This window comes from Mobula hypostoma, chromosome 17, assembly GCF_963921235.1.
Source record: "Mobula hypostoma chromosome 17, sMobHyp1.1, whole genome shotgun sequence".
In the NCBI taxonomy this organism is placed as follows: Eukaryota; Metazoa; Chordata; class Chondrichthyes; order Myliobatiformes; family Myliobatidae; genus Mobula; species Mobula hypostoma.
Window position 1 is genome coordinate 11,805,772 of NC_086113.1, and position 26,625 is coordinate 11,832,396.

At 38.6% G+C, this 26,625-nt stretch overlaps 2 protein-coding genes across 11 annotated transcripts in view; one reads left to right on the forward strand and one right to left on the reverse strand.

Moving 5' to 3' along the window:
• Nucleotides 1–212: 212 nt before the first annotated feature.
• Nucleotides 213–16,348, reverse strand: LOC134357846 (chromobox protein homolog 3-like). Of its 3 annotated transcripts, none has more exons than XM_063069561.1 (6): nucleotides 16,197–16,348; nucleotides 14,904–14,984; nucleotides 10,217–10,358; nucleotides 5,771–5,936; nucleotides 2,084–2,181; nucleotides 213–1,400 (listed from the first exon to the last, which is right to left on the reverse strand). In XM_063069561.1, exons 2-6 carry the CDS (start codon nucleotides 14,953–14,955, stop codon nucleotides 1,271–1,273), a joined length of 588 nt encoding a protein of 195 aa, XP_062925631.1. In that variant the 5' UTR covers nucleotides 14,956–14,984; nucleotides 16,197–16,348; the 3' UTR covers nucleotides 213–1,270. The 3 variants fall into 3 exon arrangements, with proteins under 3 accessions (XP_062925631.1, XP_062925632.1, XP_062925633.1); XM_063069562.1 differs by lacking the exon at nucleotides 16,197–16,348 and adding an exon at nucleotides 15,929–16,134; XM_063069563.1 differs by lacking the exon at nucleotides 14,904–14,984 and having other exon boundaries at nucleotides 16,197–16,315.
• A 500-nt stretch (nucleotides 16,349–16,848) lies between these two features.
• Nucleotides 16,849–26,625, forward strand: part of LOC134357845 (heterogeneous nuclear ribonucleoproteins A2/B1-like) — a 35,319-nt gene continuing 25,542 nt past the window's right edge. For 3 of the 8 annotated variants that reach the window (XM_063069553.1, XM_063069557.1, XM_063069556.1), the window contains exons 1-5: nucleotides 16,850–17,017; nucleotides 19,568–19,681; nucleotides 20,196–20,342; nucleotides 24,199–24,409; nucleotides 25,623–25,724. In XM_063069553.1, the coding sequence (XP_062925623.1) occupies nucleotides 17,012–17,017; nucleotides 19,568–19,681; nucleotides 20,196–20,342; nucleotides 24,199–24,409; nucleotides 25,623–25,724 (580 nt within the window). In that variant the 5' untranslated portion in view covers nucleotides 16,850–17,011. Of the gene's footprint in view, nucleotides 17,018–19,567; nucleotides 19,682–20,195; nucleotides 20,343–24,198; nucleotides 24,410–25,622; nucleotides 25,725–26,625 lie in introns of all 8 variants that reach the window. The other 5 variants (XR_010020739.1, XM_063069554.1, XM_063069559.1 and 2 more) reach the window with 3 other exon arrangements.

The following is a 26,625-nucleotide window of genomic DNA, read 5'->3' on the forward strand; positions in this document are numbered from 1 at the left end:
CCAGGCAGCATCTACAGAAAATAGTAAACAGTCAACATTTTGGGCTGAGATCCTTCATAAGGACCCTCATTTGTGAAGGCAGCCCAGAATGTGTTCCATCCAGTTTTTCCCAACTCACTACAGCAAATCATGCCAGAATGTCCGATGATCTTACGTTAAGTAATGCAGATCCCATCTTTAACTCCACACACCACTTGAATGTAAGCAATAAAGAGGCAACATTTGTATTCAAAAAGACAAAATAGTTTTATTAAACTTTTTTCCCCTCAACAGTCAACAAGAAATTAAACCACATTACTAAAGAACTTAGGTAAAACACTTACAAGTACTCAAAAGAAAAATAATAAAATCTGAATTTATAAATAAAAATAGTTCAGGTTTCAAAATTAACCCATGCTTCAAAGTCGATCAGAATTCCATAACTGTCTATGTTACTGCATCAGCTCAACAGCAGAGCAGGAGTTGAGCTGATTGGTAATTTCATGATCACGTTTCATAGGTATAAACTGAGGGTGCAGATAGTTACAGCTTTAATATACAAACCAAATGGCATCTAGGAACCTAGTCAAATATACAATTTTCAGTTCTGCAGCTGTATTACAACAGCACTCACTGAATTTGCATTGCTTGACGAGTTTCATAGTCTGAACCATTCCAAAAACAAGCGAGCTCCCATTCCATAGAAATAGTGCACGTCAAGTTACATTTTAAAATCACACATTTACAAATACCAATTAAACTTTACAACAGTGACTTTAGAAACAGGATATCAAAGTAATTAAAACAGCTGGAATAAATGCTGAGCCAAAGATACTGCAAGTTGGAACTTAATCTCATATTATGGGTCTTAATCATTTGCCCAGATAAAGCCTTGGTATTTTTCCAACTTGCAGTTTAGTTTTTAAAAAAACTTGACAATGTAAGCAAACAAGTAGACAAAAAAAATTTGATAACAATGGTGAATGGAGTCTAACCTCAAATCCTCATGGTGGATTCAGTGTAAGCCTGTGATATGCACAAACAATTTTTGGTAAACAAAGCTCAATAAATGAAAAGTATATTTGATATTTTATGCATTTTATCGATGTATCCCAATGTCCCAGCTTCAATGCACAAGTTTGTTCAAAATACTTGCAGTCAATGGGCAATAAACAAACTGAACTTTATAATTCAGACACTGGTTTTAAAAACTTGGGACAGTAACAGTACATCCAAACATGAATAGACTTAATTTTTCCATTATATCCTTTAATTATAGTGCATCCTGTAGTTAATTTTCCTCATCATCTGTGGAATAGGAATGCCATGTCAATCTCTCTTCATAAAATGCAATCACAACCTGTGGGCACTTAACATTAGCTTCTTTGGATGGGACCAGATCTGCATCATCAGAATCCTTCCTAATGAGGCGGCAAATGAAAAATGTTTAAAATGATTAGGTGCAGAAGAATGCTCAAGGATTGCTTCCATCAGCCTTTGAGGAAGAAATCCAAAAGCTCAATACTAAAAAAAAACACGTCTTAAAATATGCAACTCCTTCCTTTCAACAGTGACCCTCAACTCCCCCCCCTCACCCCACAGTTCAGCTTCTCTCACAAGAGCAAACTTCAAGGCCCAGTTGGATCTTGTTTCAATGAAAACACTCTTGGTCAAATAAAAGCTAGCTTTTCCAACCTTTCATCATAAAATAACCCCAACCAATACACATTCCACTCTTGAAAAAAAAAATGAGCATACAAAGTAGAGTGGTACACAATTCTTACTCACTCCCCTTAAGCCTGTTCTTTCATTCACTAAGACAGATCAGGGCTCATATTCAATTACATAATTCCCATCTACCCATCTTCTTGGTTAATTTACCTCCATTTTTTAAATATTCAGGTCCTGGTTCCATCACATTAAGAAGGTTTCAAAGACTCTCAATGAACTGACTGCAAAAGCAAACCTCTTCCCTATATATATTTTTTAAAAAACAGCGCCAACTATTTTTAATTTGAAGATACAGTACATCAACAGACAGGCCAATAAATAATTTCAGTTTTCTCCTTAAATGGAGTAGACCAACTCAAAATGCAGCCCTTACCATTTCATTAGAAACATCAATTCACCACTCGAGTCAGTTGCACCAATGATGCGTTCCGGTTCCAGTCCTCTGGCAAACCCTCTTGGTTGATTGTCATTCTTAGGAGGGGAAATAACAAGTGTTACACATTTGCATTCCTCATCAACTAAAGTTGTAGAAAATAGAAGTTCCAATAAGTAATACAGCATACCCAAGATGGTCCAAAAACAAGCAAATTATCAATTGGAGTTGCTGCTCAAGAAAAGCCATTTAGTCGTAAATGAAGGTAGTAGCTAGAGAGATGCATTCAGCTACAGCCACAATTAAGTTGTGTCTAACTTATAATCTGATACTAGAAATAGAAATTGCCAAAGTTGATTTTCAGAATAAGAATTTACAGTTACTGTGGCAGTCTATATAATTCAGCCATTTTCATGTTCTCCTCTGTACTAATCTTACTCAAGTTAACCAGATTTAAGGCTATGGTTAGATCATCGCTAGTCTTTTGCAGTTCTAGGTTCATCTTAAGCAAGGATATACAGAGCAGATCACACACATGCAATAACAAGCTCTGAAGATCAAATAAGCTATTATATTTATAATCCACTCAATTCCCTGAACTTTCTAATTGAGCAACTATTTTCACCTAACTTTCAACATTATTCTCTTTTCCATTTTGCAAAAACCCATGCAGATCTTCTCACTTACATGATCACAAATCATACTAGTGATGGCACATGGTAACTTTAAGCCACTCAGTTTAATCACTTTCCTCAGATGGTGCTTTATCCTTGCTCAATCCTAGCAAAATTAAATTTCCAGACACGAAGCCTAACTTTCCATTTTCCACTTCAATGTTACCTTCTGACCACTTCCTTTGTAAATAAAAACAATGCCACCTATGTTACCATTACCATGAAATATTTTAAGGACAGCCCCAATTCCCCATTCCCATTCCAACACTTCAGCAGTTTCTCTCACAAAATGCTGGAGGAACTCAGCAGGCCAGGTTGCATCTATGGATAAGTAGTCGACATTTCAGGCCAAGACTCTTCAAAGTCCTGAAGAAGGATCTTGGCCTGTGTTGGTGTTGCTTGGATTTCCAGCATCTTGTTTGTCAGCAGTTTCCTTTTGAGGTTCCTCCCATCAAGTTAAATAATGCTGCAACTATTGAAACCCACTGCTAAAAAATGGAGGAATCTAACCCAGGACTAATCCATTTCCAGATCTTCAAAGCATGAAATATCAAATAATTTCACAATTCTTCATTAACTTCAGATGATATTACAAAGGCCAATACAATTTATCAACTACTCACATCAAATCCTTCTGCTGCTTTTCCCACCATTCGAAGATGGGATCCAATCCATGAGGTTTATGTCTGGATTCCTACTCAGGGTAAAATTTATTTGGAGATACAGCACAGAACAGACCCTTCCAGTCCACCGAGCAGCACTGCCCAGCAACCCGCTGATTTAACCCCAGGCCAATCACAGGACAATAAATTAACCAACTAACCGGTAGGTCTTTAGACTGTTGAGGAAACTAGAACACCCACAGGAAACCCATGTGCACATAGGAAGAATGTACAAGTTTTCTTACAGAAGACGCCGGAATTGAACTCCATCGCCCTGAGCTGTAATAGCATCTCGTAAACCACACTACTGTAGCACTCCATGGAGATGTTATGTATAAACATCCAATTCCTCCCACTCCACTGCCTGATAACTTATTAATCACATCTACCCTACACAAGTGCATTTCCTGCTCTAACACTCTCCTGATAAAAGTTTATCATCTCAGCCCTTGAATAACTGACCATTTATTCTGAGATTATGTCAGTGCTCTTGACCAAGCAGCCTTGAATAAGATAATTTCTTTTCTAAACTCAAGGAAATACAGACCAATCCTCCCCACCCCCCCAATTGTCACTCCTTCACTCCAAGAATCAACTCAGTGATTCTATACTGCGCTGATTGCAAAACAAGTACATTCTTCATTGTTTAAAGATTAAAACAGCAGAGAATCATAAATGAGGTTTCAAAACTTTCCCCCTTCCCTCCCAAAACAGCTTATTCCACTCACTTTCTGAAATATGGGGTGCAATTTGCTTCCAGTGAGCATCATTTTTGTAAGATTCCCTCCTTGAGTGTAGCAACTATTTTAATTATTATGCTATGGAGTTTTAACTTTAATTTTAAAAATAATTAATTGAAAGATTTTAAAATTTTGTAACATATTACTTCAATTGCTATTTCAGTTGCACAATTATCTATCATTAAACTGTCTGTAGTTACAATTATAAACCCCTCTTGCTCTGAATTTCTATGTTCTTCAGAAAAGAGTGAAGAAACTGACCAAAAACTACGTATTAAGGGAAGCAAGCAACAAGAGCGGGGTGGAAATGCAGAGCAGCTTAGAGAGAAAAAATATTAAAGGTAACTTTACTGTTAACTCTACATGAATTAACAACACAAACCTATTATGGAAATCTACCCGATTATTAGTACCCTGCCATTTAAATCTTCAGACCAGGGTGGTGGTGGTGGGGTTGGTCCCAACCTGAGCCACAGATCCCTTGTTTAATGGTAATGGTCCATCGCATAAACAAGTTGGGAACCCCTGTTTTAGACAAACAAAAAAAAAATTCTCGCAGTTCTTTCATCCTTTCACATGGATAAAATGGCTCTGCCATCATCTTCCAGGACCCATTCACCAACTACCCACGCATTTTACCAAATCTACCCCTCTCATTGCCTCTAATGATTTCCATCCAACATTGGCAGAGTTTGTGTTCCTGCTTATCCTAGCTGCTTCCACCTTCATTCTCCCCTTCCCCACCTGCCTTTTTGGCTTGCCTCAACCTTTTAACCAACTCCATCTCTCCCCCGCCTCTATCTTGCTCTATCTACCCATCATCCATCCTCAGTCCAGCAATCACCAAGGCTCACTATTCCCCCTCTTTTTATACCGGCCACCTTCACTCCTGATGCAGGGGTTGACCCGAAACATGGACAATTCCTGGTCTACTCCCATCCCCACAGATGCTGCTTGACTCACTGAAGTTCTCCAGCAATCTGCTTGTTGCTCCAGATTCTAGCAACTAGTTTTGTGTATCAATTCTGCACAAATTTTATTTTAAATGCATTTTTTCCCCAAATACACTACTTGCAACTTTAAATTTCACCATAAATGAGAAATTAAATACAGTAAGTTAACAATCCATGTACAACTGCAAGTTCCTTACTGCTAGTTTAGAAAGTCAATCAATCATATTTAATCACAAGGGTCAATGACAACCATGACAAATCCAACACTCTCATTTACCACTGCAAATTTAAAATAGTAAAAAAAGTTATGGTGTTAGGCAGGTGGTATTAAGAGGCAAATTGGCAGCAGGCTCATAACATAAAATTACACCATCTGCTACATACTTCCCAATTGACTAGTTTCTCATGACAAGGTGTAATGGGGATAAGTAAATGCCTAGGGACTTATGTACATCCATATCGAGCAATCTTGTGTACCCATCCTCTAAACACCAGAGACATGGTCAAGGAAAACAGTTCTTGTTTGTCTTCTTGGGTGAGAAATAGTGAAGTTAAGGAGAGTTTGACAATGAATGCCAAAGATAATTATCACTTTATAAATAGTAATTACATCAGCTGATTCACTTCTAAAAATATTAATTCAAAAATAATCTCTTACTGGATCTTTTTTCTTTTTTGGCTTGTTTTCTTCACTTTCACTTTCCGAGGCAGATTTTCGTTTGAACCCATCCGTACGCTCCTTGGTGGCCTTCTGGGAATCTAGAAACTCCTGGATCAATTCTGGACAATCCAAATTGTCCTCTGGCTCCCATGTATTGTCAGCACTAAAACAGATTCATATTGAAGTCGAGTAAATACTTAATGAAAAATGCTGATTTCCATTAAACCAACCAAATTTATAATAAAAATAGAAGCACAGTCTGCAAATCCCACCCATCTTCTCTATGCAAGAGAAAGCCATGTTGAATTTGTACCCAAGCCAGTTATTCAGAATTAAAATGCAAACAATGGATACAAAACACTTAAAAGTCCAATTTCACTGTATCCTTCAAGTGAATTGCATGCTTTATCTACATGTACACTGTACATCTAAACTCTTAGACCAGGGGTTCCCAAACCCCTCAGTTAATGGCAGGGGCCTATGGTATAAAAAAAAGGTTGGGAACCCCTGGTTTGGACTCCAATCTTGATGGAGGTACCCTATGCAAGGCTTGTTGAGAAAATAAGGAGACATGGGATCCAAAGCGATCTTGCTTTGTGGATCCAGAATTAGCTTGCCCACAGAAGGCAGAGAGTCATTGTAGATGGGTCATATTCTGCATAGAGGTCGGTGACCAGTGGTGTGCCTCGGGGATCATTTTGGTAGGTCAAATATGATAGCAGAATATAGTATTAATGGTAAGACTCTTGGCAGTGCGGAGGATCAGAGGAATCTCGGGGTCAGAGTACATAGGACACTCAAAGCTGCTGCGCAGGTTGACTGTGTGGTTAAGAAGGCATACGGTGTATTGGCCTTCTTCAACCGTGGGATGAGTTCAAGTGCTGGGACCACTGTTGTTTGTTGTCTATATCAATGATCTAGAAGATAATGTGGTAAATTGGATCAGCAAGTTTGCCGATGACACTAAGATTGGAGGTGTTGTGGACAGCGAGGAAGGCTTTCAAAGCTTGCAGAGGGATCTGGACCAACTGGAAAAATGGGCCAGAAAACGGCAGATGGAATTTAATGCAGACAAGTGTGAGGTGTTACATTTTGGAAAGACAAATCAAGGCAGGACTTACACAGTAAAAGGTAGGGCACCCAGGAGTGTGGAGGAACAAAGGGATCTGGGAGTTCAGATACATAAATCCCTGAAAGTGGCATCACAAGTAGACAAGGTTGTAAAGGAGGCTTTTGGCATCTTGGCAATTCATAAATCAAAGTATTGAGTATAGGAGTTGGGATGTTATGGAGAGGTTGTATAAGACATTGGTGAGGCCAAATTTGGAGTATTGTGTGCAGCTCTGGTCACCTAACTATAGGAAGGATAGCAGTAAGATGGAAAGAGTGCAGAGAAGATTTACTAGGATGTTGCCAGGTCTTCAGGAGTTGAGTTACAGGGAAAGATTGAACAGGTTAGGACTTTATTGGAGCGTAGAAGAATGAGGGGGTATTTGATAAGAGGGTTACAAAATTATGAGGGGTATAGACAGAGTAAATGCGAGTAGGCTCTTTCCACTTAGATTAGGAGAGAAATACGAGAGGACATGGCTTTAGGGTGAGAGGGAACATTGGGGGAACTTCTTCACTCAGAGAGTGGTGGGAGTGCGGAACGAGCTGCCATCTGACGTAGTAAATGCGGGCTCACTCTTAAGTTTTAAGAATAAATTGGATAGAGACATGGATAGGAGAGGTCTGGAGGGTTATGGACTGGGTGCAGGTTAATGGGACTAGCAGAATAAAGTTTCGGCACAGACTAGAAGGGCCGAATGGCCTGTTTTCTGTCCTGTAGTGTTCTATGGTTCATTAGGGCAGGGATCCCCAACCTTTTTTGCACCGTGGACTGGTTTAATATTGACAATATTCTTGTGGACCAGCTGACCGGGGTGGGGGGGGTGGTGGAGGTGTTCAAGCAGGGTTAAACTCACCTCAACATGCCTTTTACAGTTAGGGTTGCCAACTTCCTCACTCCCAAATAAGGGACAAAACTAGCAGACAAATCCTGACAGCCCGAAATGTCGACTGTACCTCTTTCTATAGATGCTGCCTGGCATGCTGCATTCACTAGCATTTTTTGTGTGTGTTGATGGGACATTTGTGTTTACCCCGAGAAAGACTACCATGACCATGAAGCCTTGTGTAGGCACCTGTGTACACACGCGTGACGTACGCTTGCGTGTACGTGCCCATTTTTCCCCACAAATCGGCTTTGGCTTAATCTCCCTGACTACACTGTACATACATTAGTTCTACTTTAAATAGGCTGTATATTTATCATATGATTAATGCTTTTACTATATGTTAGTGTTATTTTAGGTTTTATGTGTTATTTGGTATGATTTGGTAGATTATTTTTTGGGTCTGGGAATGCTCAAAAATTTTCCGTATATAAATTAATGGTAATTGCTTCTTCGCTTTATGCTATTTCGGAACAAAAGGTTTCATAGGAACGCTCTACTTTAGCGGGGGAAATACGGGACAAGGGCGGTCCCATATGGGACAAACCAATTGAGCCCAATATACGGGATGTCCCGGCTAATACGGGACAGTTGGCAACCCTATGTTTAAGTTCAACAGTGCGTGACCGGGAGTGAGGAAAGGTGCAGCTGACTCATATCGTTTCCTCGCGGCCCGGTAGCACACGCTTTGTGGCCCAGTGGTTGGGGACCGCTGCATTAGGGACACCAATCTGATTTTAGTGTTGAACATTTTATGAATTGAAAGATAGAAAAATACAAAATCTGAATCTCAGTTTAACACCACCACTGTTGTACAAGTGCGGAAACATTTGTATATGATGCCCTTTGGGAACAGAATCAAATGTAGATGTACAAATACACCATTCAATCCAACTAATCCATGTTATATTATTATATAGTCAGAGATACCAGTGTGAAACAGACCCTTCTGGACACCAACCCGCACCACCCAGCAACCCACCTTAGCGGGAGGACAGTTTTACAAGGACCAATGAACCTACTAACTGGTATGTCTTTGGACTGCAGGAGGAAACTGGAGAGCTTGGGAGGAAACCAACGTGCTCACAGGAAAAATGTATGAGCTTTCTTACCAAGGATACCAGAATTGAACGCCGAAGCCCCAAGCCATAATAGTGTCACGCTCACCGTTGCGTGACCGTGAATTCCTAAACGGGCCTTTTTCCTCATCTAAAACTTTTTTCAGCACTGACCTCTATTCCACCTCCCTCATTTGATTCTCCAACTTTTAATGTATCAATCAAGTTCCACATTCTCATTCAGAAGAACTTTCATAATTCTTCATCAGCTCTCATGGTGATTATTGTACATTGGGAACTTTATTAACAGCACACCCCTTCTTCTTTTTAAATCTGGTGGTAATTTTAATTATCTATTGCTCTTCAAGTGATCCCTTGCCTCAAGATAAAACTAGTTTGCTCATCCCTTCCTGAGATCTTAACCCTCACACTTCTCTAAAATGAGCTACAAACATTCTCTGCATCCTTTCCAGTGCTTTCATATTCCTTTCACATGGCAAACAAAACCGTAGACAGTACTCAAGAATAGTTTGTCAAAATTTGATACCCTTTTAACACAATGTAGTTACTTTAAATTCTACTTTTTAACAAATGAACAGTGAAGCTTTGCAATATTCATTTTCCAAAATGGTCTCAATAACTTATGACAATTTTTTTTAAAAAGGGATGATGAATTTTTGTTAAGACTTTGTTTCTCTATCCAACCCAGACTTTTGCCCTCCAACAAATGTAACTCTGCATTCCCCCGACCAAAAAGCATCCTCATATTTGTCTGTTTTCTACTTCACATGCCAATTATGTTTGTTCAGCAAGATTATTAAATATCTCCCCTGAATCCCATTTGTCTTTCAAAGTATTAAGTCTCTCTTGCAATCCACCCTCCAATTTCATATTACTGCATACTTAAAAATTATGGGAGTCAGGAATTGGATCTAGAGTTCAGATAACCTAATTACACCATTCTGGCTACATGTATATTGCTAAGCATTTTGGAATAAATGTGCAACTTTTTAAAGTGTTACTAGCAGCTTTGTTCATTTCTCTCAGTGCTGTGGAATCTGTCTTCATACAAGAAGGGATTTCACAGCACTATGTACTGCAACATATTATGAAACCACTTCACACAATGTCAATGGACAGTGAATTTTGAGGCCAAATAACCACAGGCACAACAAAAGTCATCAAATGATCTGGAGATTTTTTAAAACACTAGATCAGTGCCTGCATTTTATCTTAAAATAACACATCAAATTTAATTTTATTTTCAAATTTGAGTAAGTTTTGCAGATTGGTAGATTTCAAGTCTGCCCATTTCACCATTCAACATTAAAATACAAAGTCAACTTTCAAACAGAGTAAAAGACTGCCTTCATAGTGAAGTTCCTTACTCTGTGAAACCTTTCCATTTCAAAAGGTATTCAACCCTTCCTTGTACAACTCGTCTGTCTAACACTCTTTCAACAATATATTCTTCAGGCTGAACGTCTTCAGATTTTTTTGTCTTGCTACCTTGTTTTTTCCCCATTTTATCTGAAAAACACAAGAATAAAATGATAAAACACAAAGTATACTCAAGCCTAAATTGTTTAAGAACTTTAACCTAAATTCATGTAAACATTTAAACTATATTTCCTGATACTCTCATTCATCTTACAATCAAATCCAAGCTAAGGTTGGAAATTAGATCTCAAAAGCATACCAGTTTTCTCCATTATGAACTGGAATACTGAGCAGAGCATACTTATATTATGGCAGCAACCAACAAGCAGCACAGGAGCTGTTGAGGTTTCAAGACCATGGCATGGCTATGAACTGACCACAAACCCATGTATTACAACTAGTTTTAAAAACAAGCACTTACACAAAAGCCAAAGTGCAGGCTTGCAGTAATATTGCAGTTTGCAAAACTGCAAGAGTATGGGCATAAAACACTAACAAATTAAGAATTCAAGACCAAGGTGGCTTTGCAGTTGGCGAAAACACACAAGAACACTTGATTTTCATCCAAGTCATCTCTAAATATTATTGATTTGAATATAACTTACAGATTTTGTATTAGTTTTTAAGATCAACTCTGCCCTCCAGCTAGCATATGCTTCGTCTATTGTTAAATAACTGCAAACCAGGTGATTGGATCATATCTGCACAGATATAAGCATACAGGTTTCCCAAGGAACTGAAACAATCAATTACTCTTTTTCTCCCCTAGTACAGGAAAATAATCTGTAAAGAGTAGAGCAAAGGGCCTTTTTAGCAGACACTGCTACAACTTTTACAACAGGTATATATAAAAATGAGCAGACACAAAGAAAAGCAAGTAGTTGAAAATAAGTACATATAAACATGGAAACGCTTAATGATGCGTCATCCCTACTCGACAAAAAGGTTTCCGCCTATAAGAAGTCAATATTAATAACTGTGAGTGGCACAAAACATTAACTTTCAAAGTGGGAGATGCAATAAACAGGTAGGCCATGAGTATTTTGAAACAAAAATGGGCTGCCTTCTCAATTTTGTTAAATGTTGCTCTGTAGCCCAAAGAACTTAAGTAACTAGTTTGCGGACAACAACTATCATAAAACATAAATCATTAAACTATGAAATTTGAAAGATTTAAAATTTAAACCTGCATGATAAAAAAAAGCCTGTCTTTAAATGGGACCAAAACTCATACTGGCTTGGATTATAGTTGGGGGGAAAACTTGAATCTTGGAATGTACTGATTTTGTTAAGTTAGTATTAAGTCCCATCCTCACTTGACACAAGAACATTTAGTTAGCACAGTCACATGAACATCAGACCAGTTTAATGCTGATTCTCCAAATTTGAAAGAAAATTTATTCTGCTTACAATAAAATAGTATCAGCCTACAACCATTCAAACTGACTTCTCTGCTGGTCAATGGGATTTGAAGAGTTTCTAAATCACTCACCCATCTCTAACAAGTTTGCTGATTTTATTTTCTAATCTCATTTACCCCAAAACACATATATAGCCCAATCAATGTTATTTGATTTTACAAACAACTGCTTTCGATACCACCAATAAACACACAGTGATTCCTTGAATGCAATTATCACAAAGTTACATGAAAATTCACTGGGCTTTATTCTAACTGGACATAATTTTAAATCTTTTTTGAAGACAGCAAACCTTAATTTTACGTACTTAAAGAAATTTAATTGAAGGAATTAAAGTATTTTGTATCAGATTCGCACATCATGAAAAGGTTTCTAAGGGCCATATGATAAAAGATTTAAAAAAAGCTATTAAAAAAGCACATTATAAATTGTGCAATTTTTGTTTTGCTTAAAACTGCATAAAGTTGGTTCTGATGTGCCATAGGTGCCGGGAACATTTTGTGGGATGGGGTTTTGTTACCAAAGCAGGGGATTGAACTACCACAGAAGTTTGAGGAAACGTGTGTTAAAAAAATGTGAATTTCTCTCATCATTTTACACAATATAAGAAATACAAGGAGGCCATCTATCTCATCAAATCTGCGCCTCCATTCACTAAGATCAAGGCTGACACGGCTGTAAACTCAGTTCCATCTACCTACCTTTTTTCCATAACCTGTTATGGAAAAATCTCGTTTTACCACACAAGGTGGCATGCCATTCCTACGTTATTATTTTCCAAACGTTTCCTCAAAGTTCTAACTCAATAATCTTAAAAACAGAAAACACTAGAAACAGTAAGTCAGACAGCATTAGTGAAGGGAGAAACAAAATTTCAGATTCTACTTTCCATCAAGAATACCCAACCTGCTTAACCCTTCAGCATTTTCTCTTTTTGATCAATGCACTAGAAGTGAAACTGATGAGGAAGTAGTACAGAATAGATTGCAGTAAATGGATCACAAATTGTCTGGCAGGCCTGAAACAAAAACTTCATCGCCATGGGATTTACTGGTCCACAACCAGTTCAGTTAGGAAATAAGGTGTTAATCCAGGAAACAGCTGAGCTTACTGGGCAAAAATAAAATAATTCACATAAGGATACCAGGATCTGAGCTTGGCGATTTTCATTACTCATACTGCATACACTTCATTGCAGATCAATTTAACATGTTAGAGCAATTATATATGGTACATAGAACCAACAAAAGATATCAAGAGGCTTGGTGTGCCCTGGGAGTTAAGCAGAGGTTAAAACTGGCATGATACGATTAGTATCAAATGAAAGTAGTTTTGTATTGAAAAGTTTTTCTGAGCTAGCACAAGAGCATCCATTGTTGCCTCTCATCAGAAACCCTCTAGTAAACATTTGTATTTGCTTGTCTGATTTAGATATTATCCCAAGTCTCTGACTGTAACTCACTGCATTAGCACCATTATGACCACAAAACACTTTAAACCCATTACATGAGAATCTAAATTGAAAGCACATTTCAGAGGACAAGTGTTGCACAGAACAAGGTTTCAAGCAACACCCTTGGGTTAAGGAGAGCATCAGGCCCATTATGCTTGCCGAAATTCATATTTTAATCTCTAGTGAAGGCCTTTATGCATGTATAATTATCAATGCATAAAATAAAGGCAGTTGCAATATTACCTGTCTTACCCTTCTGTTGTAAATGCCAACTGTCAGGCACCAGAAGCATTATTAGCACTTAATTATTTTTTTAAGCATTGTTAACAAATGACCAACAGCAACAGAAACTCTACAACTTCCTCACCATACCAGACTTGTACAGTCAGAAGCTACCACTACTGTTTATGACAGAACCATGCAACAATGAGTGGGAAAAAACCCAGGAACTACAATTCAAGAAGATGGCTCACTAAGTTAATGCACTAAACATACAGCTGAACAAACCAAGTTATTGTTTTGAATATAACCTGTGTTAGATGCAATACCTAAATGCATGGTAAGATACAACCACCTCTGGTTTCAGTCCCCAATAGCTTAAAATTAATACCCCAATGCATATTAATATTAAGCAGAACAAAAATATGGTTAGCTACAAGGAGCTTTACAATATAGATTTTACACGAGTAAAAACAAAACACAAATTGTCACTTGAACAAGGGATTACAGTAGAGCTATACGGCACTTAAGGCTAATTTTTTGACAGAAAAGAGGAAGAAGGAAGTAGAAAAACTAAGTGCTAATTTAAATCCTGTGGGATATTTTAAAACAATACTGTTACCCAGTCATGTAAATCTTGATCTATGACTATGACTAACACAAAACACTTTCTACCATTTGACGGAACAAATTTTAAAACCAGCGAAGGGAATAATCTAATTTACCTCCCACCCTTAGTACGAAATTAAAAAGGGTTCCAATACTTCAAACAATTGACTATGTAAATTACTGATCCTAAAGCTAATGCTGTTAGTTAATATAGGTTTCCCATTTTACACATAGAAATTTTAAAAATACTCAATGTATAGACTCAAGTCACAATCTAGGAGTAAAATCAGGCAAGCAAGATAGAATTTCATACCCAGATTTCTGAAACAGAATTAACACTTAAGAGTTTAAAACAAAATTATTGAAGATTAACAAGTGAAGAAATGGACACGTACTAAATGCCCCAATTTATCACGTTTGATAAAGGAATCAATGATATAAGATCATAGCAAGTATATTTAAACTAACAATAAAAATCCAGAAAAATAATTTGAGCAATATTTCCTCATTAGATTTTATTCCCTACTAACTGGGTCCTTGTTGAATTCTGGATGGACAATTGGAATGCTCCCCCACGTTTAGAAAACCCTTAATTCACTAAGATCACCAAGCAATTTACAAGCCTTTTATCAGCTTCATTACTGGCACTTTAAGGCAAGTTGTCAATCTCATCCAGTCTTCAAAATGGCAGAACTAGATTTCTGAATGGACAATGAAGCCATGTACACTACCTCACTATTTCTTGCCCTACATAATGCTAGAGATATTAAACCTGATTCCAATAACAGCATGACCTCAGCTTATCATTCTAGGGCCTGGGAGTTTACAAATTTTACTCATCACTCTATATATTGTCAAATTATCACAAACTGTAAATGGGATATAACATGCTGATGCATTTTCTTTATTATTTGTAAACATGGATTAACTCACTAGTAGAAACAAGGCTAATAGGAGAAAAAAAGGAATCTTCAACGGTAGTCATCTTCTACTGTGTATCCGCCTACTCAAGTCCTAGGAAAAAATAATCAGCAATTGCTCACATATAAATAAATTCAGCATTTCAAACACTTACATTTTGGTGTTATCAAGACAGTAATAACTTTAAAAAAACTTGCTTAAATTCTTTATTTCGTTTAAATTAAGAAGGGATACATAGTGCAAGATGCCAAAGGTGATTACAACTGATTATGGAGCAGCCAACTTCACGTACATTCCGACATACACTAACAGGCCAAACACTAAAATTAAATTAGCGAGTTTTATGATTCAGCTTGAAGCAGATGCGCATCTAACAACTCAGGTTTTTAAAAAACTCAAGATTGAAACTGAAATGTGCCACACACAGGAAAGTAAACAAAGGAACATTAAACTTCTACTAATTCTTCCACTAAAACGTGTTTATAACCATTAAAAGACAGCTAAAAAGATCCTTTCTTACACATTCATTTTTCTGTCTGAAATTATAAACTGAGTTCAGTCTAGTTTATCTAAAATGAGTTTGGCTTGAAAGTACACTAAACTGAATTGCTCTACGTGGTAAAAAAATTCACTTCCCCGTAACAAACAGCACATCCAAATGATCGAGAATACCCAACCTCATGCTTTAAATAACCGCATAGCAAGGCTGTGTTCTATATCAGTCTGCAAACGAAATTTATTATCCAATATTTTTATTACAACACTCGCCCAGTACGTACCCAGTTACGCAACAGCCTCAACTGTTTTCTCTAACTAACCTAAGGAAAATATACATAAAAAGCAACATAACTATAATACTTTTAAAAGGATCACTTAACCTAAAGAACAATGCCGCTAAATCAAAGATCAAAGCAATTTTTTTACGACCACCAAGATTAAAAGACAAGATCACCGCCACCCTAATACAAAGCAGGAAAATGTAAACAAAACTCCTGAGACCATTACAAAAAATGCAGGCTCAGTTGATTTTGACATACATTAAAAAAAATCCTCGGGTTGTGGCCACCGCCCCGCCCAAGGCACAAACAGAAAACTCGGGGGCCTACACCAGCCGCGTCCACAGATGGGAAAAACAAGTTTTATTTTATTTGACTACGGGGCCCTAATGGGCACGTCGCGGCAGTGCGGCTTCGGTGAGGTGGGGGGGGGGGTAGCTCCAGTACAGCCGCAGCCAGTGAAACTCAGATGGCGGCGAGCGAGCAGGGCCGCCGACACCGCCGCCTGCCTGCTTGCCTGCCGCCCTACCTGCCCCGTTCGCTCTGCTCTTGCTCCACTCCAACCTCGGCTCCTGTGTCTTCTCGACCGCTCGTCTCCGCGGCTCACTTACTGTCCCGCCAAAACCACGCGCGGACGCAGGGCGCACGCGCAACCTCGCGCCGGCAGCCCCCTATGATTTTTTAAAAATTAAAAAAATAATTAGCGGCGAAATAACGCGCATCTTCGCCATAAAGAGTCAATTATATCTTGTCTGTGTAAAATAAAACGAAAGACTAGACAAAGTATTTATCTGTTCGCGGGTTCGTGTTACCACGTGACCGGGAATAAATTTTAGAGAATTCGCTGGGGAAATCCTATGAAAGTACTTTGATAATTTTAAAACTTCTTATTGATGAAAAAAATAAATAGCGTGATAGGATATATTTTATACGTGATATTAAAACGTTATTTTAAATTGCGTCATTCCGACAGAACTTCGGCCTTTTCCGCCGAAGGCCGCCGCTTCCTAATAGGCAACTTTCATTGAATATATACGCCATTTCAGCAAACGTTTAGAAATTATACGTTATTTTCAGAATTTTAGGGCATGATTTAAATTTTTTTGGTGGACTTTCGTGTTTTGGACGAGCTGGGTGTATTTTCCGTTGGTAGGCGCGGGTCACGTGAGCGGAGGGCGCCCATTTTGTGGTTCAGAGAAGGTTCTAGAAAAAGGACTGAGTGGCGGTGCTGGCTGAGACTCGGCTCAGCCGTTGAGTTTCTTTAGATTCAGAGCGAACTTTACGCTGAATACAAGGCATTTGAGTTGAAGTACAGTTATTTTTCAAACATTTCTTTCGAAGAGGATGGAGGTAAGGGGTAGGAAAATGGGGCTGGAGATGGTTTTTTTTATGTTTTTAAAGATTTGAGTAGTCGAGGGGGTGGGGAAGGAGGTTTCCACGAGTATGCAGCTAATAACGGAAGCAGGTCGAAGGCCAAGTTGGTTTTCCTACTGGGCGAATGAGTGTAATGATCAAATAAAACATTGAACTGTTGGGTTAATTTCTGCTTTTTTCCGTTTTTCTTCTCCCTCTCGTCTTCATCCCCCCTTTTTCCTCTATCTCTCCTTAACTTTTTTTTTCCTTTCCAGAATGCCTTTAAGGCTGGACTTTTTTTTTCTTCGCACTCCTGGCGTAGACTGAAAGTGAAGAGGGAGGTTTCGCAGACCCCTTGGTCAACAGATGAACTTTGCGAGTAGAAGTGCACGTGTGTCACTAGCAAGCCAAATGGTGACCCAAAAAAAAACAGATGGGGTTGGGATCCTCCAAATATGTACTTTGAGCCTAGATTTTTCATTTTCTAACCCTTCTTGCACCTTACAGCCGTGTTTTCTCCTAACTTGTTGAAGAGAAGGCAGGTAGTTTCTGCACAACACATTTCCACAAGCAACAACGTGCCGAGATGATAGACTCTAGCCTTCAGTCTAAATTTGCCTATGTATTATTTTTTATGTGTGAAAAATGAATTTCAGGGTTGTATGTGGTGACATCGAAGTACTTTGATAATTTACTTTTGAACTTTGTTAATTTACTAGCATTACCTATCATTAGGGACCCCCACCGCCCAGGATGTGCTCTCTCATCACTACTGCCATCAGGAAGAAGGGGTAGGAGCCTCAGGACTCACACCACAAGTTCAGCAACAGTTATTACCCCTTGCCTCTTCACTGAAGTGTTTTCACAACCTGCAGACTCATTTTCGCAGACTCATCTCGTGGTCTCCATATTTACTGCTTATTATTTTTCTTTTCTGGTATATGCACAGTTGTGCATACTGGTTGCCTGCCCTGAGGGTGTGCTCTTTCATTGATTGCTCTGGTTATTGGATTTGATGAGTACGCCCACAATAAAACAAATCCCATGGTTGTGTATGGTGTCGTACATGTACTTCGATAATTTACTTTGAGTTGATTGCCGCTGACACTGGGAGGGAGGAGAACCTTGCAATACTTCTGGCATTCACCTAAGGATTGCTGTAGTACCTCTTCCAAGGGATGACATTATTCCCTCGCCCTTCCTTCCCAGGAATTTTAGCCCAAATTGTCCTTGCATCTGGATTGTAATTTGTTGTGGACCATAGTTGCCATTTGTTCCATGTAACTTAAACCTGAGCCACAGAAATCTAATTTATTAAGTGTATATCCCACTTCATTTATCTAATATTGGCAGGTTGTAAGTGAGGTGCAAATGAATCTCACTCATGACTTAATTTCCAATATGACAACTTATAACTCCTAGCTATTTCTGAAAACAGATGTAAAATAAATTCAGAAGTTTTGTTTATATAGTGCATTTAATGAATGAAAACATAATGTCACTTAACAAGAGCACAGTCAGACCAAAAATTACTTCCAAAGATATAATTAGGACACTTAACCTCTCACAGTTCAAAGCAAATTTTATTATGGAAGTACATGTATGTCACCATATACAATCCTGAAATTCGTTTAACTGCGGGCATGCTCAGCAAATCTATAGAATAGTAACTAACAGGTTCAATGAAAGATCAACTAGAGTACAGAAGATAAACTGCAAAAATGCTAAACTACTGGTTTTGAGAGTATACCCAAGGATTTAAAGTGGATGTTCCAATGTAGGTGTGGAGTGAGGGTGAAAGTAGATAAGGATGTGCGAACACCAAGCCTAGAGCAGAGATCTTAGAATGGAAAAGGTATGAGGAATTTTGAACATCTAAAATTTTGACCCTTGGCTGGCTTGGCATTAAGTAAAAATTTTAGATAGTTGTTTAAAAGTTTTGGCTGCATTGGATGGAAGTGACATTTTGATATAAAGTCCAACTTAGGCTGTGAGGTGGAAAGTCTGGCTTCAAGCATTGAAACAATTTACACGCAAAACTGAAAACTTGAGGGTCAAGCTGAAGTCATGTGCAAGGGTCAAACTGGTCTTTTTATTGAAGTGATATTGAAACCAGTGTCGTCTTTACTTGTCAAATGTGTAAAGTTAGGTAAAGAAAGAATGGATATGATAAATCTAAAGAATTTTCAGCTTCAGTGCTCAATATTGAATAAGGAGTGGTAAGACAACTAACTGGCAGTAGAAATGATATTTGAAGTAAGAGTATTGTTTGTGTAGGTGTGGGTACAGCCATTATACCTCCAGCATTCCTAATTTGGTCTAGGTGAAATCCCTTAAGTTTTTAAAAAGGTCTTGGTCAAACTGACTTGGCATCATCTGTAACTGCTGTTGAAAACCTTTTGAACACCAGACCTTAGCCTAGCAAAGACATCCCATAGTGCTCTGCAACATCTTGCACCAGGACTAGTTAATCTGATACTAGTGTCCTTTTAATGTCCCTATGAAGATGGTTGTTTAAATCAATTAATCAATTGACTCTCTCTCCAGAACAGGGATAAGGAGCAGTACCGCAAGCTGTTTATAGGTGGCCTCAGTTTTAATACAGCAGAAGAAAATTTAAGAAGCCACTTTGAGCAATGGGGAAAGCTTACCGACTGTGTGGTAAGTTTTATGGAAAACTCGTATAATTTATCTGGTAATGTTTTGAAATAACTTGCAGTCTGAAGCCATTGATGCCTTAAAGAATGAAAGAATGGCTAGTTATTGAACTATTAGTGTAACTTAAGCTCTATTATCTTGGAATGCATTTTTATTGATAATGGGCTTGTCCCATGTAACCACTTGTTTTTGGGAGGGGAGTATAAAAGGGCTTTTGTGTAGAAATTACATGAAAAGTTAAACTTTCAAATTATATCTTTTTTCACTATTACATACATGAAAGGAAAGCCAGCCAATAATTTTGTTGAAAATTGGCCATGGTTGCAAATGTTGAAGTGATCTCCATGGGCTTTTTTTTAAAGGTAATTTGCATGTGGCAAAGCATCTGAACTGTGGCCTTCATGGGCTGAGTTAATTATTAACACAAGCATTTACACAAATATTTTCTACATGTTAGTGTGGAAAGGTTATGCTTGTATCCAGGTTGATTGTGATTATAAAATTATTTGCTTCGCAGGTCATGAGGGATCCTCAATCCAAAAAATCAAGAGGATTCGGATTTGTGACATTTTCTACTGCAGAAGAAGTTGATGATGCAATGGCTGCCAGACCTCATAAAATAGATGGTCGTGTGGTGGAGCCTAAAAGAGCAGTTGCAAGAGAAGTAAGTTTTCAGTGTTATTTAAAAAAAACTCCATTAAATAAACTCAGTAAACTTCTGTACTATGCCACAATCTAGTGGGCTTGCGTAGTTGCCCTGTTAACTTATTTTTAAAGCTTTTGCAATTAATGTGGGTTATTGATTTGACTTGATCCATGGCTTAAGAAATAAGGTCTGTATAAGTTTAAAAGATTTGTGGACTTGTGCAGTATAGAGACAGGCACTTAGTTCCACAGCATCGACCTTGACCATCATGCCTACCATACTAATCCCAGTTGACAAATTAATTTTGTATCCTTTCATGCCCTGCTTATTCAAGTATGTGTACAGCTGCCTCTTAAATGTGGTTACTGTTTCTGCTATCACCATCTACTCTGGCAACTAGTTTAAGAAACCATTTATTAGTTGAGTGGAAATTTTGCTCTGCAGATCCCCTTTAAACCCCAAGTTGCCTTAAACTCGTGCCCTCCAGCTTTAGACATCATTACCATGGGAAACAGACAATAGCTGTTTGAACTTTGTGTTTTCTTTTAATTCTATATATCTCAATCACATCATCTTTCATCCTCCAGGCAGAATGAGCCTAATTTATCTCCTCATAACTAACTGAAAGCTCATCGATCTAAGCAACATCCTTATGAATGTTATCTAGCTTAAGCATAATTTTCCTGTAGTGATGACCAGAGCTGTACACAATTGTGGCCTAATCAAAATTTTACTCAAGCATAACATAATAACCCATCTCTTGCATTCAATGGCTTGGCTGATGAAGGCAAGCATTTTCTGTCATCTTCACTGCCTTACTTCGTTTGCCATTTACAGGGAACAATGTACTTGTACCCCAAGGTGTCTGTTGAACAAGATTCCCCAATGACTTGCCTTCATCCATATTCTAGTGGTTTGATAATCCTGTAGCAACATCCTACTGTCTACTATACCACCATTTTATTAATCTGTAAACTTGTTAATTGTTGCCACTTGTCTACTTTCTCATCCACATGGTTAGTATATAATAAACAGAGGATTTTGCATCACATGACTGATCAGGCTTCTAATCTTGGGGTGGGAGGGGGGACTTTACTGCTGCCCCCTGCCTCCTACCACAGTCAATTTTGTATTTGAAGTGCTGGCTTGCCTTGAATCAATCCAATATGTTGTAATTTTTAAAGCAAGACCTTTGCCAAATGCCTTGCTAAAAGTCCACGCTAATCCTCTTGTCGCTTCTTTGGAAAAAGAGCTTGATCAAATCAATGTCCTGTGTACAATGTATAAGAAACTTAGAAGTTTTGTTAGGCTTTAAACAGAAAAGACTTGTTTCCTCCTCAAAACCATGTTGGGTAGATGTCAGTGGTAACTAGCTCATCACAAGTAATCTACTTGTTAGTATTTTCTGTAGAATAGTTCAAACAATTTAGTAATGTATTAATAGCATTAACATTTGAGGCAATAGGCTTGTGTAATTCTATTTTAATTATGTATGGAACTGGAGGAAATAGCAGAGGTATTTAGTGAATACTAAAGCAAAGTATTCATTACGGAAAAGGATCTTGGCGATTGTAGGGATGATTTGCAGCAGACTGAAAAGCTTGAGCATGTAGACATTGAGGTAGAAGACGTGCTGGAGCTTTTGGAAAGTATCAAGTTGGATAAGTCACCGGGACCGGATGGGATGTACCCCAGGCTACTGTGAGAAGTGAGGGAGGAGATTGCTGAGCCTCTGGCAATGACCTATGCAGCATCAATGAGGACGGGGGAGGTTTCGGAGGATTGCAGATGTTGTTCCCTTGTCAAGAAAGGGAGTAGGAATAGCCCAGGAAATTATAGGCCAGTGAGTCTTTCTTCAGTGGTTGGTAAGTTAATGGAGAAGATCCTGAGAGGCAGAATTTATGAACATTTGGAGGGGCATAATATGATTAGGAATAGTCAGCATGGCTTTGTTAAAGGCAAGTCATGCCTTACGAGCCTGATTGAATTTTTTGAGGATGTGACTAAGCACACTGAAGGTGGAGCCATAGATGTTGTGTATGTGGATTTCAGCAAGGTATTTGACAAGGTATCCTATGCAAGGCTTATTGAAAAAGTAAGGAGGCATGGGATCCAAGGGGACATTGCTTTGTGGATCCAGAACTGGCTTGCCCACAGAAGGCAAGAAGAGTGGTTGTAGATGGGTCATATCCTGCATGGAGGCTGGTGACCAGTGGTGTGCCTCAGGGATTTGTTCTGGGACCCATACTCTTCGTGATTTTTTTTTATATAAATGACCCGGATGAGGAAGTGGAGGGATGGGTTAGTAAGTTTGCTGATGACACAAAGGTTGGGGGTGTTGTGGATAGTGTGGAGGGCTGTCAGAGGTTAAAACGGGACATTGATAGGATGCAAAACTGGGCTGAGAAGTGGCAGGTGGAGTTCAACCCAGATAAGTGTGAGGTGATTCATTTTGGTAGGTCAAATATGATGGCAGAATATAGCATTAATGGTAAGACTCTTGGCAGCGTGGAGGATCAGAGGGATCTTGCGGTCCAAGTCCATAGGACACTCAAAGTTGCTACGCAGGTTGACTCTGTGGTTAAGAAGGCATATGGTGCATTAGCCTTCATCAATCATGGGATTGAGTTTAAGAGCGGAGAGGTAATGTTGCAGCTATAGAGGACCCTGATCAGACCCCACTTGGAGTACTGTGCTCAGTTCTGGTCGCCTCACTACAGGAAGGACGTGGAAACCATAGAAAGGGTGCAGAGGAGGTTTACGAGGATGTTCCCTGGATTGGGGAGCATGCCTTTTGAGAATAGGTTGAGTGAACTTGACCTTTTCTCCTTGGAGCGATAGAGGATGAGAGGTGTATAAGATAATGAGAGGCATTGATCGTGTGGATAGTCAGGCTTTTCCTCAGGGCTGAAATGACTAGCACAAGAGGGCATAGTTTTAAGGTGGTTGGAAGCAGGTACAGAGGAGAAGTCAGGGGTAAGTTTTTTATGCAGAGAGTGCGTGGAGTGGGCTGCCGGTGGAGGCAGAAACGAGGTTTTTTAAGAGACTCCTGGATGGCTACATGGAGATTAGAAAAATAGAGGGCTATGGGGAAAGCCTAGGTAGTTCTAAGGTAGGGACATGTTCAGCATAGCTTTGTAGGCCCAAAGGCCTGGATTGTGCTATGGGTGTTCTGTGTCTGTCAATTGTAAAGTTCCATATTTATAAACGATTTATTTCCAGTTGCAGCTCTCTGTGTGTCTGTTGAGTTGAATTATTGATTCAGAGGAATATTTTAGTTGGTGTAGCTATTAACTTTCTAATGTTCTATTTTAGGCACCTTTAAGCCATTGAACCTGTATTTGTATTTAGCCAACACTCAACTTTTAGGGAGCCAAATATTTTTCTTCGCAACTTTTTGGGTGACATTCCATTGTCAGTTTAAGGCAAAACCGTTCTTTACAGCGAAGGCTAGAAGTAAGCACCTGACTTGAAGTTGGCTGCTGCAATTCACCTCTTTTTCCTAATGAGCGGCTAGATTTAAAATGGATCCAGCTTTTATGCTGATAGCTAATACAGTCATTGCATTTTTTTTAAAAACAGAACCAAGTAGAGTTTTGTTAGTTAAGAGTATTGTACAATTACAGATTATCGGTAATTTTAAGTGTTTTTGGATTCCTCCAGATCATTTCTTTAATCAAAGTGAACTTGCCATTGCAATTGCCTGAAGCCTGGTTGCTATTCTGGGCCTGTTGTACCTCATGAGAGTAAAGACATCCAATGCAGGCAGTGTGACTTAAGGATTAGCAGGTTTGCTTGTGAGCAGTGGGTTGGATTGAACACAATTCAACCTATTATTTATAATTGCAATTAAAGTACAGTTTTCTTTTTCCAGGAATCTGGGAAACCAGGTGCTCATTTAACTGTGAAGAAACTATTTGTTGGTGGAATAAAAGACGACACTGATGAACATCATCTCAGATCATATTTTAAGAACTATGGAAAAATAGAAACCATTGAAGTAATAACTGATCGGCAAAGTGGAAAAAAGAGAGGATTTGCATTTGTAACATTCGATGACCATGATCCAGTGGACAAAATAGTCCGTAAGCAACCTTAGTTGAATTGCTTTCTGTCTCTGTTTAGTATGGAACTTGCTTTGTCTCTTGTCCTTCTCCAAAGCATTACCTGACCATCCTGATCACATCCTCCCCTCCCAAATGTACAGTTGCTTTTGGGATTCTGGAACATTTTTCCAGCATAGAAACTACTTCTATTGCATTCCAGATTGTTTCCTCTGTTAAATTCTACTCCTTTTGAAACAATACTTCCGTGGCACAGTGGTGAATCTATTGGTCTCACACTTTCAGTGGCTTGGATTCAATCCTGACCTGCTATCCATGGAGGTTATCTGGTTATCTCTTACAATTGAAAAATGTGTGCGTCAATTGACCACTCTTAATTGCATTGCATGGTTGAAATTCTGTGGGGAATTGATGGAAATGTGGGAAGAACAGATGACAGGAAAAAATGTTGATAATGGAGCCCTTTTTTTTCCCACCCTAAGTCAGCATGACTTTTGGACTAGAGCAGCTTCCTTTGTCCTAAATACCACATTATACTATATTTTCATATGTAATGAAATTGACAGAATTAAGTGTTCTCACTGTGGAAGGGAGGTATATCTTCAATTTCCACATTCAAAAAGAAATATCCTAGGTAGTTTCAATCTAAACTGGTGGAAATTTGACACCGAACCTGAGTTTTAGAAGGGGGGAAATGAGAACTTAGTCAATGAGGTGATTCTTGAGGTTGTTGGAAGAGAAACACTGAATAGTGATAAGTGGTTGATGTCTTTGAGATTCGGCAAATGAAAGCAGAGTGCCAATAGGTGATTGAGAGAAATTGGGAATTAGTGACTTTATATAGAGCCGTAGAACACTACAACACAGAAACAGGCCTTTTGGCCCTCCTTGGCTGTGCTGAACCATTTTTCTGACTAGTCCCACTGACCTGCACCTGGACCATATCCCTCCATACACCTCTCATCCATGTACCAGTCCAGGTGAGATAATAAAGGAATAGAAAGAACTAATAGATGGAATACAACAAATAGACTGGAGTTACTTCAAATTATGATATCTCTGCACATCAGTTTATATTGGGATGCACGGAGTCACTGTTGTGAAACATTTCCAATTTACTATTCCATACTCTGTTCTAGATGTTATAGAACTTCAGATTCTAAAGTAATTTTTGCCTTTTGTATAATGTCTTAGTAGCTTACTTGATTACTCTTGTAATTTTTTTTTCTTCCAGTTCAAAAATACCATTATGTAAATGGACACAATGCAGAAGTGAGAAAAGCTCTGTCTCGTCAGGAAATAATGGATGCACAAAATAACCGGATGGGACGAGGAGGTAAATAAACAAAACCAGTAGACAGTGTTTGCTAGTAACAATCTACAAAGCCTGTGGGTTGCAGGAGTGTAGAATATGCTTGAAATTGTAAAAGGGGCATGCAGAATGTACTTGGGGGTTACAGATTTTGTTATCTTGATGTGTGGGAAAATGATGGTAACTATTAAGGATGTAGTAATGATACTAAGGTTATGTATAGAGTGATTATGTATGCTTGACAGATTTTTTGAAATAGCAGCTGGTAAAGTAAGGAAGCAAAAGTTGTGAAGATTACACCAAAATGTTTTGGAGAGATAGTTGGCATGGATTAGTTAATGTTTAGACAACCAAAAATAAGTAAGTAATTTTTGGGCTATTGGGTTTTTTAGTTGTGTGGAACTGAACCAAAGACCTGTTCAATCTACAAGTCTTCCCCAGGTTATTACAGGGTTCTATTCCTGTGAACTGTTCATGATCCAGAAATGTAGCTGTAAACCTAGGTTCCACACATGGCAACTGGTTAATTCATGTCATTGGTTTTCCCAGATGTTTGATCATGGATATAAACTATGTAAGTCAGGCAGTTTGTAAGGTGGAGTGTCATGAAGGGAATTGAGGTGTGTAAATAATTAAATTTGATTGGTAGCCTGATTAATGAAGGAATTATGGGTGGTCTTTGACTAACTAAATGGCAGAGGAAGTGGGTAAAAGGTGAGGATATGCACTTGAGTAAATCCCAAAATAAAATATTTTAATAGGTAACTGAGCCATCGGTGTTCAGGAGATCCTTGGGTGTTCTGTACAGGAGTAATGAAAATAACCACACAGAACCAGCAAGAAATCAGAACTCAGATGGTTGCAAAAGGATTTGAAATGATAGGGTAAAGGCAGACTGAATTTTTATAAGGCACAAGTGAGGTCT

Coding starts and splice junctions, on each gene's coding strand:
- LOC134357846 (XM_063069561.1), bottom strand. CDS start 14,955: ATGACTACCGTTGAAGATTCCTTTTTTTCTCCTATTAGCCTTGTTTCT. Junction 5,937..10,216: donor AAATGGAAAGGTTTCACAGA/GTAAGGAACTTC, acceptor AATCTGTTTTAG/TGCTGACAATACATGGGAGC. Junction 2,182..5,770: donor CAAAAAAGAAAAAAGATCCA/GTAAGAGATTAT, acceptor TCCCCTCCTAAG/AATGACAATCAACCAAGAGG.